General features: G+C 40.6%; 1 protein-coding gene across 1 annotated transcript in view; it reads right to left on the reverse strand.

Annotated features, from left to right (window-relative positions):
• Window positions 1-15669, reverse strand: part of Efr3a (EFR3 homolog A) — a 77816-nt gene that overhangs the window by 44032 nt on the left and 18115 nt on the right. The window contains exons 2-4 of the mRNA XM_051202531.1: window positions 5545-5621; window positions 3104-3231; window positions 1981-2131 (exon numbers count right to left, since the gene is read on the reverse strand). Coding sequence (XP_051058488.1) covers window positions 1981-2131; window positions 3104-3231; window positions 5545-5621 — 356 coding nt within the window. The remainder of the gene's footprint in view (window positions 1-1980; window positions 2132-3103; window positions 3232-5544; window positions 5622-15669) is intronic.

Below are 15669 nucleotides of genomic sequence, written 5' to 3' on the forward strand. Positions count from 1 at the left end.
TGTGAAGTCATTTCCCCTCAACTCCCTCATCAAATTGTACAGGCAACAGGAGAAACTTCTAGGAGTTCATGCCTCATCACATCAGCTAACTGCATCTGGAAATATACACTCTTTACCCCTGAGATAAACGGACAAAATCATGACGGGGGGTTGAATGACTATATTCTAGCTTTTGTAATGCTATGCCGTGCTCTGGGAGCTTCACACATAGAGAGACCTAATCAGACTGGACCACGAAACATTTCATAGATGAGAAACTGAGGCAAAGCTTAGCTAAGTTGCCTAAATTACAAAGCTAGAAGTCCACATGCAACACGCACCAGGCCAACTGGCCTCAGATTCACAGAGGGAGTCACGATCTACACTACTTCTTCTTATATCTGAAACTGTATCTGTGATGGTTTGAATGAGAATGGTCCCCACAGATGACTACGTCTGAACGCTCGGTCCCTGGTTAGAAGGACTGTTAGGGAAAGATTAGATGGTGTGGCCTTGTTGGAGGAGGAATGTAACTCGGAGTGGGCTCTGAGATTTCAAAAGACCGGGCCAGGTCAGTCAGTCTTTCTCTCTGCCTGCTGCCTGTGGATCAGGATATAAGGTCTCAGCCACTGCTCCATGGCATGCCTGTCAGCTTCCTGCCGTGATGATCATAGACTAACCCTGAAACAGTAGAAAGCTCCCAATTAAATGTTTCCTTCTGTAAGTTGTCTTAATCATGCTGTCTCTTCACATCAATGTCTAAACAACAACAAATCATGAGATTCCAGCACGTTTTAGTGAACTATGGGTGCGGATACAAAATACTCACATAGGTTGTATAACTTAAGCTTCCCCAGAAAGAACAATAAATATAAAAATAAAAGCAGAAATGAAAGACTAAAACTTCACTACTTTAGCTTCATTATCATAGCATGCTATCTTTCATCTTTTATTTTGTTTTAAAATAATGAGTAGAAACAATTCAGAAATAGGCTAAGGAGAGAAACACAAACACTGATTTGGGGGGGGGGGAAGAGTACATTCAACAAATAATAATGGGATATCTGAATAAATACATGGATAATATAGAATCCCTACCTCATATGCAATCATATGTAAAATAACTCAAAGTAGATAACAGAACTGAACTATAAAAGGGGTAAGTCCCTGACCACCAATTAGGCAATGGTTTCTTATAAAGCATACTAAACACACACACACACACACACACACACACACACACACAGACTTCATCAAAATAAAAACTTCAGCAACTCAAAGCAAACCATCAACAAAGTATAAAACAAGGTGCAGAACTAGAAAAAAAATACTGCAAGTTACATATATCTGATAAGAGACGATATCAAGAAGAGATGAAGATTTTTAAAAGCAATCTAATTTTTGGAATAAGGATTTGGATAGACATTTATCCAGAGACATGTAGGAAGCCTATAATGTGAAGAAGCTTTAATGGAAACAAAAAGATAAAGCTGCAATGAAACAGCACACTACACGCTAACTTATCTACTCATCTAACCATGGACATCAGGACCTGTCTCACTATTTGGCTATTGAACATTGGTTCACAGGTCTATGCACAGAAATAGGTTTTCCACTCTGGTGATATATGCTAAACAGTGTAATCATTGAGTCTTATGAAAACTGTGTGACTGCTAATGATAAACCAGATACAGTTCAATAAAGCTCTTGCTTTTGGAAAAGTAGTAAAATAAAACAATAGTGTGCAAAGTTAGCACTGTAACAGTCAAAGTCAGAGCAAATAAAACTGACAGGAATATACTCATTTAGAAGGTGTTCCAGGATGATAGGTTAGTATCACGGGTTCTATAAAGAGAAACAAACAGCACTAGGGACAGAAGTGTTAATCACTGTCTTATGGTTGACTGGGAAACTGCCTTCTATCAGATAGACTCCTTCTAAGAAGAGGTTAATTCTAGATACACTGATTAAACTTAGTACGAAAGAGATAGCTTTGCTTACAGAATTTGTTCCAAGAACTTGAAGCTTTGGTTCCCCTGATTCCAGGAGCTTTGCTACCATATGAAGGAAGCTTTCTACAAATGGCTTGATGCTTTGAGAATGGCAGGCCATAAGAAGCTGGTCCAACGCCTCCATAGCAATTAGAACATACCTAAATTAAAGGAAAAACAGTATCAAAGCATTTCCAGCACTCTTAATTGCTCTAATGCTTTTCACTGGAATAATTAGGCTTATTTAGATGCAAAGAACATAGAAAGGCAAAGTAAACTAAGTAAAAACTAGGTTTTGATATGCAAGTCCTCAATAACAATCCACCAAAGCTAGACTGTATTACTCTATTTCTTCCTGGAAAGCTGAGGGCAACTGTGCCATTACCTTTGTGAAATCTGCCTTGAACACTATGAATACCTTCCATGGTTTTGTCATATTTATTTGTATATGTTCTAAACAGTTACTACAATTCATTTCTGTCTCTAACATATTTTATTTATATTTGTAAATAAAATATTTATAAATTATATTCATAGATAAAATAGTGCTAGCAATGACAGAGCAATATACAGGAATAGCTCAATAAAATGTGCTTTATAAATCAACAGATTTAAAAGATTTCATATAATACAGTTTAGATTCCATTTTAGTTAACTCATAATGATCAACTATTAAATAAGCCAACGTATGGCTTGGAGAACAGAGTACCCTAAGAAACTAGGGTGGTAAAATGTCACAACAGAAAGTATCTTCAATGCAAACTGCAAAGCTGTAACTTTTCAAGTACAGGATGGTGAAGATGGGATCTCTTTATCAGCAGACATGGGTACAAACTAATCCTGACATGACTCAGGTTCACTCTGCTAAAAGCTAAGACAGAAGCTGGGTCAAAAACCACCTGGATCTTGGTTTGTCTTTAATTCAGACATAGATTTTTAAACACAGCACAACACTTTCAAAACTATTTTCTGTTAGAAGTTGACAAAACTAACAGATGACAAAACTAGTTTAAGTTTTTATCCTCTGTATACTGTTTTTGCCTGACTACTTGGCACAGAAATTTACAAGACAACTTTGCCTAGAAATAACTTTACAAAGATAGGAGATTATAAGCAGCACTTAGTGTTCTTACCCAGAGCGATGCCTGACAACATCCCTGCTCAGCCTTTCTGCCAGATAGGCGCCTATTCGATCGAGCTTCTCTGGTGCAGACACTGCATAAAATGTCAGTTTCTCCATATCAGCCTTAACAAGGCCATCCTGAAGTTAATAATGACACATATGCAATCCATTACTTTCTAATTCATTTATTCATCTAAAGTATTGCCTGACTTACATCACATCCTTGAGGACTGTAAATTAATGCACATTTATGCTGAAACTTTTGGGTATAAACTCTTTGGTGCTAACATTAAAAATCCTACATGCTCAGGACATTTTAAAAGTTAAAGAAATATTCCAATAAGGCAAAGCATTTAAAGGACCTTCACAAACAATAGCTGTCTCTAGAACTTTCATGTATAGAGAAGTAGCTAGCAGTGTGTAGACAATGAAATAGATTTTATTAAAATATTTTCAAACAGCTGGGTGTTGGTGGCACATGCCTTTGATCCCAGAACTCTGGAGGCAAAGTCAGGTTATCTCTGTGAGTTGGAGGCCAACCTGGTCTACACAGGACAGGCTCCAAAACATTACAAAGAAACCCTGTCTTGGAAAAACAAAAACAAAAAACAAACAAACAAAAAACTGTTTCAATTTAAATGTCTTGAATGCTCTATGTAGTTTGTACTTTCTTTTTTTTTTTATATCTACAACAGTGAAAATACATATAGTTTTCTCTCCACCTCCAGAGGATGGAACCCAAAGCTTGCCTAGTAAGAGGTCAACCAAGAAGCTGGCCTTGAACTTACTGAGATCAGCCTGCTTCTGCCTTCCAGTATTGGGATTAAAGAGGAAACCACCATACCCGACCCAATGATCCTTCCTATCTGAGGGTGAATCAACCATCAACCTCCATTTCTGGGCTGGGCATAGACTAAGTAACTGCACTGCTTATGTCTATTGGATGGGGGAGAAGGGAGATGGGACAGCATGTCGGATGACGGGTCTACAAATGATAACTGTAAATCTGTGTTCTCACCTTACCTGCCCACCTGATAGCCGCTGGCTGTCTCTTCAGTGAAGCTACACAAGCATTTTTGTACCTTCTCTATTTTGCTAAAACGTCTACTCTGCAGTCTGATTGCAATTCTGCTGGTCACGACTTCTTTCGCTCAGCTTATCACAGAGAAGCAGAGGTGCTTTTCTCTAGCTCTCAGCTTCCTCTAAACACCCTTCCCATGCCTTCTCCAACCCACCCTCCACAAGCTCTCTGGGGATGGATGGGCTGGGATGTTTCTACTGTGAGGAACACCTTTTAGCTCATGGTGCTTGTCTATACTAGTATACTTTAGCATTCTGTTATCACATTCATTGAACAAATACTGAGTTCCAACTACATGCCAGGCACTATGACAGACAACACAGAAGTCATACTCAACAAAGAACTGTATTCGTTCAGGGAGAGCTCATGAGGACTCAGACATTAGCCTCATGGAAACTGTGAGTATATAATAATAACACACCACCATGTCTAGTGTCTCCGTTAGGGCTTCTGTTTTTGTGATAAAATGCAAGGAACAAAACCTGCAAAGTCAGGGCAGGAACTTAAGGCAGGATCTTAGAGGCAGTACAGAATCAGAACCATTAAGGCGGTTCTGCATGCTGCTTACTCTAGCTTGCTCTGCATGGCCTACTCAGCACGCTTTCTTATACCATGCAAGACCACCAGCCAATGGTGGCAATGGCCACAGTGACCTGGGTTTCCCACAGGCATCAGTCACGAAAATGTCCCAATCTTAAAGCCAATCTGGTGGGGGAATTTTCTTAACTGAGGTTCCCTCTTTCCAGGTGACTCTAGCTTACATCAAGATGACATAAAGCTAGTCAGCAAACCTGGCTAAACAACACTTAAGAAAAAGGGTAACAGTTTTTCTCATCCCAATTCTCTTCTTTAAAAAAAAAAAAAAAAAAGCCTATTCCTAATTGCTCTTTGGATCTAGGTGTCAGATTTCATTTCCTTTGTCTTTCTTCTAATCCCATATTGGCTATCATTCTGATTACTCAAGCAGCATCCTTCAGTTCTTTATCACATTTCCTCTAGTTCATTAAAATTGGTGGTATTCTGTCTATATGGCTAGTGAATGCAGAAGTGGTAGTATTCTGTCTGTATGGCTAGTGAATGCACAAGCCATTCTCTGTTCACAGTTGCATCCTCAGTACACAGTATATGGCACATGATCCAGTGTTTGGTGAGTGTTACTAAACTATCTAAATGAAAAACGACACTATCATTTAAGAATTGTAGCTAGCATCTGACAAAGATTAGCAAGCAGGGGTCATGTGAAAAGTACAGTAGTTCATGAGAAGACATGTGGGGATAAAAGAGAAATGGAATGAGGAAAACCTTAGGGAGGTCAGCAGGGGGCAGAATGAGTCAGCAAAGAGAAGGACCAGTAGATGTACATAAATTACTTTTGGATCTTCAGGGAATATGTTGTCCACCAGGCGTTTGTATCGAGGACGCAGAGCAGAGCAGCAGCAACACACTCCTGTTTAAAAAAAAAAAAAAAAGGAGTATAAAGATTAACATCATAAAATGACCCAGAAATTCATGTTTCTATTTTCAGTAGGTTTAAACTGGCAGCAAGACAAAAGGTATGCAAACTCAAAATTAGGGAAATTAATCTTTTTCTCCCCTTCCTAAAGAACCAGCAGTTGCTAGGACTGCATGAACACAAACCCCTCACATCAGATTTGCTCTGTTCAGTAAACGTGGGCCACATCTGCCTGAGCCTTCTTCTGCCCCCTCCCTCAATCTTCCCCGTGTGTCCCCTCTGCACTTCACTGCAGCCCTAACAGTGGCCCTGCTGTCCTCTACGTTAGGGCCCTCTGCTCTGCTGCTTTCTCTGCCCAGAATGTGGCGGCCTACCTCCTTGAAATCTCTGGCCACCCTCACTCTCCTACTTTCTACTGCTAAAAGCACTCATCAGCCAACACACTGAGTACCTTTCCTAATGACTTAGGTTATCATCAGCGCCCCCTTCCCAGAAGGCAAGCTTGAAGGGAGGCAGACACTACTCTTTTGCTCACTGGTAAATCCCCAGCAACCCCAAGACTCACTGAGATACTTGATGAACGAGTGTGTGCCTCCTACCTCAACAACGCCTTTGTTGCTGTACTTCCCACTTCCGTCACCTAGTTCAGAAGTCACATCTAACCTGCACCTTTTTCTACAGCTGGTTTCCTAGCCTCTTCTGAAGCTATTTATAGCTTATTTTTAGCAAGGTCGTTATACCGATGCTTTAGGAGCTCACTGATAATTGCTTGATACATAAAATGTCCTACTGTTTTATAATGTCCTTCAAACCTATACCCTCCTGTTACTATCCATTCTTTATAAGTCATAAACTTAGCATATTCCAAAATATGCTTAATTTTTAAACAGATACATTGTAAACTGTGAAAACATGTAAAAAATAAATGAGCTTTAAAACTAAATTGCAAATGAAACAAAAACTGGAAAGTCTGCAGCAAATGTCTGTCTTATAAACCTTTCATAGACACAAGACTAATAAACGGGAAAAGGCATGAGCGACGTCACTCCAATTCTTCCATAAATGGATACATGTCTTGGGTAAGGCACTTCAGCTACTTGGAAGGAACTATGAATAAGATGGATCAGTCAGTTTTATTATCCTGAATACCAACACCTTTGTAAGAATAGTGTCCTTGAGAAATCATAAAATGATTCCTGTGATTTATGAGCTGAGGTGGGAAGTCTGTGTCACGTGCATTTCTAAACATGTGTTTAGAAATCAAAACAACATACAGGAGAACACCTGGCATAGCAGAAAGCTGTTTAGTAAGCAGAGCCTCTGCAATGGCGTCCATCAAGTAATATTTAATAGGAAGCATTTTCTGAAGATCCCAAATTCTTTATGAAGTATGTGCTATTTACCAAGTGTCAACTGAGTGTTCAGCACAGGGCAAAATAAAAACAACACAAAGCTGAGTTGGGGTTTGCAATAAAGTGAGGCCATCAAAGCAACGATGAAACAAGTCAAGAGCTGCTGGTCGTCTGAAGATGGTCTGTCTCTTACCTTCCTGTAAGAAAGCACTGTGTACACATGGCTCACATTCACTAATTCACAGCAGCAAGAATGTGCAAGGGTAGGGCTGGAGAGATGGCTCAGGGGTTAAGAGCACTGGCTACTCTTCCAGAGGACCCATGTTCCATTCCCAGCATCCACACGGTGGCTCAAAACCATCTATCTGTAACTGCAGTCCTGGGGACCCAACACCCTTTTCTGGTCTCCACAGGTCCTGGGCATGCAATAGGGCACAGGCACACATGCAGCCCAACACTTAATATGTACTTAAAATAACAACATAAAGAGTTTAAAGTTAAAATAAAAAAATCTGTAGCAAAGAAATCAGAAACTTGGTCAAGAGTAATGGCTGGATGAATTCACTATCTGAAATTAAAACTCCAGGCTCTTCTCTACCACAGATGTGAGACGTGTAAGAAGTGTATCTTTTGAGGAATTTATAAACTGTCATAAAAACAGATAGTGAATGTTATCCATTATTCGAAAGCTTTAACAATTTCAAATAATCCAAATACTACACAGTTAAATTTTCAGATTAACATAAAAAAAATTGAATAATACTTAGACCCCAAAACAAAACAATTACCTGAGTGCTGGGGGGGGGGGGGGGGAGAGGGTGAAGAGAGCTAAGTCAGCACAAAGCAAAAACCCTATTTCTAATCAGTAAATTACAATCAGTGTATCATGCCAGTGCCATACAGACTCTGTGATGACACCAACAGTCTAGTGAGAAGATTGAGACACACACTTGGCCACACCAATGGGAAGCAAATACACTTTCTAGAGCACTCTCTGACAGCACACACGGCTGCTGAGAGGACCTGAAAAGACTTGAATCTGGGCTGCAACAGTAACCCTGGTCCTCGACTGCATATGAGAAAAGGACAAAGTACAAAAGACATGGCACACAGGTGACTTATCTAACTACACCTAAGGTCTCTCCTATACAAGGATCACCTGACCATAGCATTACCTACATTAGTTAGTTATCTAATAAGTACACATCAAGCTCTCGGTAAGGAAGCATTTAAGGAAATGGTAACTAGTATTAGTGATAAGTGAAAGCAGTTCCACAATAGAGGCAAGCAGGAGGACACAGGCAGCCTTTTAGAGAACTAAGAATAGTGTGATGCCTCTGCTGTAAATTAGCCATCAGTACGTCATGTCAGGTTCGCAACAACTTCCAATGAGTAAGAACAAGGGGGTAACTGCTACGTTCAGAACACCGCACCGCACTCGAGACTTTAGGCAGGGTCACTCATCCTCTGCCTCCTGCAAGGAGTGCCCGTAGCAGCCAATATGCACCAAACTGCAGAGCAGTGCAGGTGGAAGGCACGGCAATCCCAGCGCAGACCCCATGGCTTCACACAGAAACTGCCACACTAACTCAAGTGCCTATTGGAAGATAAAATGCTTCGGCTTTCTACACATCTTACTGTAGTGACATGAACATCTCACACTTGCCACGTTAGGGAAGGGATGATCACAGAGACTGTCTCAGAAAAGCCCCAAACAAACAAACAAACAGACACTTTTCAACTATTTATATAAAGGACAACATACACAAAGACAAAGGAAATTAGCTTCAAAATTTCAATTTACTTAGTTACATAGAAGGCAATATTTGGTAGAAACAAAAAGTATAGCAATAAAAATTACAGAAGCATTTATTCTAAATATTCAAGTAAGAGAATACAGTATTTATAAATACATGTAAGAGGAACTCACTGGACCTACTCAGGTAAAGACATGTGGATGACTCCCCTGGTGAAGGAAACTCATAAGGTTTCTCCAGCTCGGCTGCAGGCACCTGAACATAGTCCTTCATGCTGCAAGACTGATTTTAGTCCATCCTCCTGCTCCGTGACCCTGCTGCTGAGGAGGTGCCTGGGTCACCTTACTGCTAATTAATTAATAGACAGATGAGTGCTGGCTTACCTAAGTTCTTGTTGACATTAAATACAAAGCTATCCAGAATGTGATAATATCCCCATCAAATTCCACTAAGACCAATTAGCCTTAAATAAGATCCTAAAATATTTGTATTGCTACTCCAATAAAAATGTCTTTCTAGAGTTTGAGTAGGAAAATGAGCCTTCCTCTTACTGATCCTAGCTTCCAATCCCTTCCAACAAACTCACTCAAGCCCTAGTAACATCCTTTTTTTAACTTTTCAGGGCACAATTGTAAAAGCAAGGAGAATATGCATACAAACAACCAACAACACAACAAAATAAAAATGTCAAGTAAATGGAAGTCTAAAAAATATTCTTTGATTAACTAAATTTGGCACATAAAGAAATAAGACCAAGGAGAGACATATAGGAGGTTTTGGAGGGAAGAGGGAGTATGTAATATTATCTCAAAAAATAATGTTTAGAAGCCATTATTCTCTTTAGTATATGTATAGAAGGCTCAGGAGGGACAGCTATACTACCAGGAAATGAAACTCACACACTAGAAAACAGTAGACTATGAATTAAAACAGAACCATTATGCTGGAGAGATGATGGCTCAGCAGTTAACAATGCTGGCTGTTTTAAATACCAGCATTTACATAATAAACTGGGTGTCCTGCACTTGCCTGTAACCCCACCTCCAACAGGAGAGCCTGTCTTCCAGCCACCTGAGAAAACTTGAGATCAGGGAGAGATCCCATCTCAGAGGAATAGGCACAGAATGACAGAGAGGACACTAGATGTCCTCTATGAACATGCTCACTCCCAAAATCTACTTAAGAGGACACACACACACACACACACACACACACACACACACACACACACACACACGCAGAGCAACAACAAAAACAAAAAGGAAAAGGAGCAGGCAGCATATTCTGGTAGTGTGTGGACATATTTAGGGACAATCTGAGACTTAGGAGTGAACACGAAGACTAACTACTACTCATGGTCACAATTTCCAGCATGATAAAAATTAAAACACTTGTTTTTGTTGTTGTGTTGTTAAAGAGTATGGAAACCTTTATCTATCAATTCTCACATGTAACCTATGAGGAATTCACTGACATGTTTAAAGGCGTTGTGTTTCATGGCAGTGGGATGTGCTCATGTGCACATATGGGAGGTACAGGTGAGCTACATGCCCGCCCATGCACGTGGAGGCCAGAGGACAACATCAGTTGTCCCTCTGCAGCCGTCTGCCTCTACACTTGTCTTCTTTCCAGTCAGGGTTTCTCACTGGCCCGGATGCCACCAAGATGGTTCCAACAGCTGGCCAGGAAACCCCTATGATCTCCCTGTCTCTGACTCCCTACCACTGAGATTTTTCTCACTGATTCTTGGGGTCAAACTTAGGCCATCAGGACTGGTGAGGTGGCTTAGAGGTTTACAGTTTTAAAAACTCCACCACTTTAAGATCCCCGGCTCTGTGGTACCCAAACCTTTCAGAAGAGACTGCTTAAGCTAGTCATTAACTTATTGACAGAGCAAGATGGTTGCCTCATGCAATCAAAAACAGTCACCGTACAGCCCTATTCAGCCGTGCCCTTTCCCAGTGCACCTCCTGCTCCCTTGTTCCATAGCTGCACTTGTTATGACTGCACACGCCACACATTAAGAACAATACTGCATTGAGAATAACAATCTGGGAGCCACCTGACACTGTGGACATTAACTTTTGAACATTTGAGGACAAGGGATGCCCAGGGTCAAGGGGACCATGACTCTAGCGAAGCAGGCATCACAGAGGACCTGCGCTTCAAGGGCTCGGTGGAGCACAGCAGCACCGAGCTCGGAGGATCAGTGAGGCAGTGAGAGACAACGGCACTGAAAGAAGAGTGGCCTAGGGCAAAACCAGAACGCACAGTCCAGAGTCAGGGCCTGGAAAAGGAGCGGAGCGGGTCCCAGAGGAAACGGAGACAATTTGGCGGCTGGATGAAGGTCAAAGGAGAGGGAAAGAAGTCTCCCCTTCAGGAGTGTGCTCCGTTTAAAGGGATTTTAGTCCAACAGAGGAGCATTCATTACAGGTCTTTCCACATGTAATCATGCACCACCTCTCCTTTAGGTCTCAATTTCCCCACTGGGTTTTTATTCCCACACACAAACCCTATGGGTGGAAAGGACAATAGCTCAATGAATGAACTAAAGCACCAACTGTTTAGAAGATGGCCTCCAGGGCACTGCAGGTCTCCGCTCTACAATAGGGCAGCATGGACAAAACTCCTGCGTGCCTCCTTTCTCAAACCATTCTCCAGTCAGTCTATTCCTATATCCAATGACCTTCTCCCATAGACTCCAATTTTAGTAAAGCAAACAAAAATAATGTTTAAAAAAGTCAGCATGTGGATTTATATCTACCTTTAACTGTGCTGTATAGCATACTTGACACTTAAAAAAATAATACTCAACAGAGGTACCCAATGTCAAGAGCAAAAAAAACACTGAACAATCCTGACTTCTAGAGAATAACACAACAGACTTTGAGAACTCTCAGAAATCAGCATTTGGAAAAATTATGGATGTATTAAAATCAGAAGATAGAATTTCTTTCTCGTTTTACCCGATGCTACCTTTGTCTGCAAACAAATATGCAAGGATCCAGTAAACAATATAGAAACCAGAGCTGAGGTCAGGACAGAAAAGCCGCCAGTCTCTGAGGCACTCAGTGCATGAACTGTGGCTCTCTCCTGATTCTGAGAGCATATCCCTGGACCCTGAATGTCCCAGACCATCTTCAAATATGCTAGGGTGGCAGTCATGACAAGGAAATTATAGGAGGTAAGGGGGTGATTAACTTCACTGTTGTTGTTTTGTTTTTTAATTTACAAATGCATTACAATAAAGTTTTCTTAAAAAAAACAAACAAACAAACAAAAAAAGAGGTAAGAAGATAGCACAAAGCTGGAAACTAATGGGACGTGTGTGTGCGTGTGTGTATGTGTGTGTGTGCACAATACTAATATCAGGAACAGGAAAGTAATTGACAGAAAAGGCTTACATGGTAAAACTCTGTCAGCAATGATATCCTAAGGCATGGTGAGAGATCTCTACAAAAATCCCCTTTGCCTGCAGATGCTGCCACCTGACCTGCCTGCAAACAGATTTTTCTGAGCATCTTGATGGACATGAATATCTGACATCTGCCAGATGCTCACTGGAAATAAATTAGATGAGATCATTAAAACAGTCTTTAAAACCTCAAGGTCAATATTATGAACAATTTTTTTTTTTGTACTTTTCTTCTTAAACATGAGCAAACTTTTGAAAATTTCCCTTTCCTAAGATTGCTCTGGTTTTCTCTTCTGTTCATTCACCACAGTTCTCGGGTTCATTCTCATGCAATGCTGGAAAGGCGTTAAAGCATTTGAAGAAATCCTTCTACTTCCTGTTCCTGTTTGCTAGAAGAGATTCTGCTATAACTTATGAGATAAACAATTTGTTTTCTTGTGAGTCTAATGGACTGCCTAAAAGTAGGCCTGTCTTTGGTATGGACATGTACACACTGTTAAAGTTTTGATTTTACCCATTAAATGCATGAACCCCAAAGGAAGTCTTTCAGATGCACAGTCAGCAATTTGCTCCCGCAGCCTCCATGTGATGGGCCACTTCGGGTTATAGAAGTCTCAGTGAGTGTGCCTTCCTTGTAAACCTTGGGTAAGGTTCTAAAAGGCAGGATTTGGGGGGAAGTTGATATAATGCCGATGACTGGCAAAGGTGCCACAATGGGGTCACCTCACACCTTTACTAGCAAGGAAGCTGGTGCTATTTTTTGTTTGCACCAGACTGACTTTAATATTTATATACCACCCCCCCCCCAAGACGGGGTTTCTCTATAGCTTTGGAGGCTGTCCTGGAACTCACTCTGTAGACCACACTGGCCTCAAACTCATAGACATTCACCTGCCTGTGCCTCCCAAGTGCTTGGATTAAAGGCGTGCACCACCACTACCTGACAATATTTATATATTCTTATTTCTGTATTCCCATTTGTTCTGAACTTGGAGAAAGGATGGGACCACCACACCCTAAAGCTCACATGTCCCTCAGAAATAATCCTGAGTAGGAAAAATACAGTTTCGTTTTTTTTTTTTTTTTTTGTGTGTGTGTGTGTATGTATGGTATACTTGCGTGTACACGCAGGTGGTGGATGTCTTCTGCTGTCTTTTATTGCTCTTCTCATTTTTTTGTGACAGGGTCTTTCAATGGACTCAAACCTCACCATTTTAGCCACAGTGTCTGCCCAGTAAGCCCTCAGGATCTGCCCGTCTCTCTGTATTCCCAGCGCAACATTACTTAAAGCTTTAGTGGAGGCTGAACTCGGGTCTTTGCTTTTGTACAGCAAGCACTTGTACAGCCATCGGCTGCCTGCACAAGCACTTAGTGTCACCTGTCCAGCCGCAAACACTAAACTAGATTCAGGGAATAGTGAAACAGGCCCCCATCCCTGGCCTTTACTAATACATCACCTGTTGAGAAAGATGGAAAAGATGGCCTAGGATATAGAAAATCCTCAAACGGCAAACGTCTGAGAAGTGAAAAGGACAACTGAAGAAACAGGAAGAAAACTATAACAGAATTCTATTAGAGAAAACAAAAGATATAGAGTTTTAAAAATAATTGCCAGTAACAATGAAACAAAAGCATAAGAAATTAAAAACATCTAAAAATACAAGTAAATAAAGTATCGTGGTTTTTCAGTAATGTTACTTAACATTTCCAGATGGTCTAAATATTTTTGCCATAAATAAAACGGTAATTTCAGAATAACCCAACTGAATGTCACTGTTCTAGCTAGAGGCTCTGTGTATGATAAGGAACATAGAGTGATGGCCACACAATTTATACAAGTATCATTTATTAACAACAATGATCACAGAGTGATGCTCACAAACATACTTTGTTATTCTACTCAGTTTTTAGCAAGACAATAGACTTCTTAAAACACAAAATTCTAACACTGCCATTTTATAGTTTGCAGAGAATATAGAAGGATACAATATTTGATAAGAATGAAACACAGCAAAAAGAAAATTGTACTAAGCGCCCGAAGGGGAAAACAAAATGTATACTGTCTACAGAAATCCCACCTTTCTGCTAGCATCTGGAGCTGAACAAACCTTAAAATCACGGATTCTTCCAACAGAATCAATTTGGGGCACTGGTCTTGTTCTAGGTACACACACTAACATATGTTCCATGTTTAAATTCTAGATAGACATTCAAAGAACATTTTAACTATTTCATGGCGTGTCAAATAAATCAAAATAGACTATGAAGTAGCTTGTTCAAGTAAGTTATCAGAAAATAGTGTATTTACAAGTAGTTTCCTTACTGCATAGAAAGATAAAATACTTTAAAAGTCTTGCTGTCAGATTTTATTTTATTTTTTTTCTCCCAACAATTTTAAACTGTGGCTAGAGAAGTACTGTAAATAATGTCTGAGAAATCATGATGAAGGATTAAGACAGGCCAAGTCTCCAGGGATGAGAAGTCCTGGGGCTTGTGTGGCTTTGCAATTTCACAACTGTTTCATGTTGCTTTGGGATGTTGATGACTGAAGCCGGCTGCGGCCCTGCACATGCTGGACAGTTCACTACACCCTGAAGCCTTGGTTTGGTTTGGGGCTGTGGGGTTCACGCTGGCGCTCAGGCTGCCTTCAGTATATGAACCCTCCTGTCTCTGGCACTGCAGGCCTGCCTCATCACTCTAGGTTTGTGCTTGTCCCAGCTGTTTTTCCATGTGAGATTATTCTTAATCTTTTTTATGCTCACTCTTTTAGTTCTGTCTTCTGAAATAACAAGTAAGTTAATTTGTGTCAAGTGGAGAGAGATAAAAAGCAAGGTTGCAAAGTGTCAATCAATGAGCTCAGCAGGAACCTTGAAAACTAACCAGCATTGTGTGGCTCATTAGTCAACCCACTCAGGCTCCACAGAACTCTTCTCATTCTGCATGTCTGTCATGTGTAGAAGACAGACATCTACCTTACAGTCGATGCCATATTGATTCTGGTGTCTGTTCCTGAAACCACATGACATAAAGCATACAATTGTCTTCACGCAGCACTTTCCATGAAGAGTATGAAACACCAGGGTTCTGAAGTTTGGGTGATGGAAACTTCGGTATATTTCTTAGATTTATATCTAAGTGGTCAGCCGACCACTCCCATGGCACGGCCCAGAGCTGCCTTATGCAGCCTCGGCCCAGCATTATTCTCAAGCAAGTCAAGCTGGACAGGGGCCACTTGCTCTACCACACTGCCAGCATCTGTTGGACGCATCGATCTGCTTTTCCCAGAGCTCAATGAAGTCCTTGAGGGTAGGGCTGTGGCCTGTTCAGCTTTTTAAAGATTTTGAAAGGATACACATCTGTAAACAACTATGCTGCTATACATTTTTCCTGTCTTTGAAAGAAAACCAAAATCCTAGAAACATGGAGTTCTCATTAATTTCTTAGACTTGAATAGACATGGTTATTTTTATTTTTAATCAGCTACAAACAAAATAATAACATTAATATCTAACTCTCAA

The sequence above is a fragment of the Phodopus roborovskii genome, unplaced genomic scaffold (genome assembly GCF_943737965.1).
Source record: "Phodopus roborovskii unplaced genomic scaffold, PHOROB, whole genome shotgun sequence".
Classification (NCBI taxonomy): Eukaryota; Metazoa; Chordata; class Mammalia; order Rodentia; family Cricetidae; genus Phodopus; species Phodopus roborovskii.